The sequence below is a fragment of the Clinocottus analis genome, unplaced genomic scaffold (genome assembly GCF_023055335.1).
Source record: "Clinocottus analis isolate CAN_PGR_092001 unplaced genomic scaffold, fCliAna1.0.p SCAF_59, whole genome shotgun sequence".
NCBI classification, from domain to species: Eukaryota; Metazoa; Chordata; class Actinopteri; order Perciformes; family Cottidae; genus Clinocottus; species Clinocottus analis.
Genome location: NW_027176217.1, coordinates 251,629 through 254,128, shown reverse-complemented (window position 1 = coordinate 254,128; position 2,500 = coordinate 251,629). Strand labels below are relative to the sequence as shown.

At 44.6% G+C, this 2,500-nt stretch overlaps 1 protein-coding gene across 1 annotated transcript in view; it reads right to left on the bottom strand.

Moving 5' to 3' along the window:
- Positions 1 to 118: 118 nt before the first annotated feature.
- Positions 119 to 2,500, bottom strand: part of LOC137803561 (interleukin-1 receptor type 2) — a 3,745-nt gene continuing 1,363 nt past the window's right edge. Inside the window, exons 4-9 of the mRNA XM_068602100.1 lie at positions 1,663 to 1,855; positions 1,281 to 1,346; positions 1,024 to 1,089; positions 757 to 892; positions 510 to 655; positions 119 to 264 (exon numbers count right to left, since the gene is read on the bottom strand). Of these exons, the coding sequence (XP_068458201.1) occupies positions 119 to 264; positions 510 to 655; positions 757 to 892; positions 1,024 to 1,089; positions 1,281 to 1,346; positions 1,663 to 1,855 (753 nt within the window). The remainder of the gene's footprint in view (positions 265 to 509; positions 656 to 756; positions 893 to 1,023; positions 1,090 to 1,280; positions 1,347 to 1,662; positions 1,856 to 2,500) is intronic.

The window sequence follows — 2,500 nt, the reverse complement described above, 5'->3', positions numbered from 1 at the left end:
GAGGCTAACAAAAGCTAACACAGGCTAACAGAGGCTAACAGAAGCTAACAGAAGCTAACACAGGCTAACAGAAGCTAACACAGGCTAACAGAAGCTAACAGAGGCTAACAGAAGTCTGCTAGTAGCTGCTGCTCTGACGAGTCAGGAAGTAATCTGAGTTCTTCTTCCCTCTGGGCTTGAAGAGGAGGAAGAGGAAGATGGAGACCACGGCCAGGAAACAGGAAGCGGCCACGGCGCCGACCAGCAGCCACGTGGAGCTGGAGTCTGAGGAAGAGGAAGAGCAGAGGAAGAGGAGGATCATTAATATTTGGGGTCGGGGTCTGAAGGGACGGGCTGTCAGTGTCTCGTCAAATGTAACGACTTTATTTGGAGTTATATAGTTTCTAGTCACTTCCTGTTGGACAGCCAATGAAAACACAGCGATTAGGTTCACCCTGCTGGTTAGTGTGTCCTACACACACACACACACACACACACACACACAAACACACACACACACACACACTCACCCTCCAGCTGCAGCCGAACGACCACTTCCTGTCGGCCTCCTCGGTTCTGAGCGACGCAGCGCAGCTCTGTCTGCTCGTCTTCATCAGTCAGCGAGACGAAGACCAGGCTCAAGTCGACGAGGCAAACGCCAGATACTCTGATTACCCTGGAGAGAGAGAGGCTTTATATACATGTGTATATACATATACATATACACATATAAATAATATAAATATATATACTACAAAGACCCATCATCACTGTTACCTCCTCCCCCCCTGCAGGCCCCGCCCATCCAGGTACCAGGACTCCATTGATTGGTTGTTGACCAGCCATGTGACCAGCGTGTGGTCCACCTCCTGGCATTCAGCGCGCACCGTGCAGGACAGCTCCAGACCCGAGCCTGCAGAGGTCAGAGGTCATGTGATTACTGTGATCATCACATGTGACATGTGGTCACGGTCTTCATCACATGTTGTATATGTTAAGGGTCTTCATCACATGTCACATGTGGTGATGGTCTTCATCACTCACCGTGTGGACTCTCTAAGACGTCTCCATCCCGTGGAGAGACGATCACAGGAGGTTGAATAACTGGAACTACAGGAGGGAAGGAAGCAAGGAAGCATGGAAGCAAGGAAGTAAGGAAGCAAGTGAGTAAAGAAGTACATGGATTTTAAAAAAAAGGTAATAAGTACATAAATAAGTGCGTCTGTAGGTAGGTAAATAAATAAGTACATAAATAAGTAGGTAAATAAATAGATATTCTATAAAGTAAAGAATAAACTCACTGTTGATCGTGCTGAAGCTGCTGCTGGTCACCTCAGGGTCAGAGGTCGTGGTGACGGGGTCGTCACCTGCACGCACACACACACACACACACACACACACACACACACACACACACACACACACACACACAGAGAGAGGAGTGAAAACACATCCAGACAAACAATGATTTATTTCATTAATAATATTAAGATGAATTAATAATATTAAAATAGATAACACAATACTTGTATTAATAATAGCATATGTAATATTAATATTGATAGCAGTGATAGTTACAGCTTCAGGCCAGCAGGGGGCAGCACACACTAATGAAACTCTGCTCATGGTTATTATGATCGTGACTCATGACTCTGGATTCACGGTGACGTCACGGCCGCTCACCGTCCACGCGCAGCACCACGGTCCTGCTCACTCTGTACTGCTGCTCACCGATGTGCGCGCGCAGCCGGCAGGTGTACACACCTGCATGCGCGCGCCGCACCGCGGGGATGAGGAGGCGCCCACCGGCCTGCAGGACGGAGCCCGCTGCAGGGGGGCCGGGGGCGTGGTCAGGGGCGTGGTCAGGGGCGGGGCCCTGGGGGGCAACACACCGATTAATTTATATTAATTATGCCTTTATAAATTATTATTTACTAAACTCTAATGTTCTCAAAGCAAGTGGGAACATTTAGGAAAGTAAGAAAAAAGATTAAAACTTTGCTCATTTAACAAGAATGAGAGAATATGATTTAAGAAACAATAAAATGTAAAGAAACAAGACAAGAAACCAGTCAAATAAAAAAATACTTTTAGTAACAAAGTATTAATATTATTATATATGTATTATTTCATCCTCTCCTTAAAATCACAGAGGGCAGACTACTGCAATAATAGTACTATAAGATAGTATATTGTAGTATAAGCTAGTATAATAGTACCATAAGCTAATATAACATTACCATAAGCTAGTTTAATGTACTGTAAGCCAGTATAATAGTATCATCAGCTAGTTTAATGTAGTATAAGCTAGTACAACAGTACCATTAGCCAGTATAAAGTACTATGGGCCAGTATAAAGTACCATGGGCCAGTATAAAGTACCATAAGCCAGTATAAAGTACCATGAGCCAGTATAAAGTACCATAGGCCAGTATAAAGTACCATGGGCCAGTATAAAGTACCATAAGCCAGTATAAAGTACTATGGGCCAGTATAAAGTACCATTAGCCAGTATAAAGTA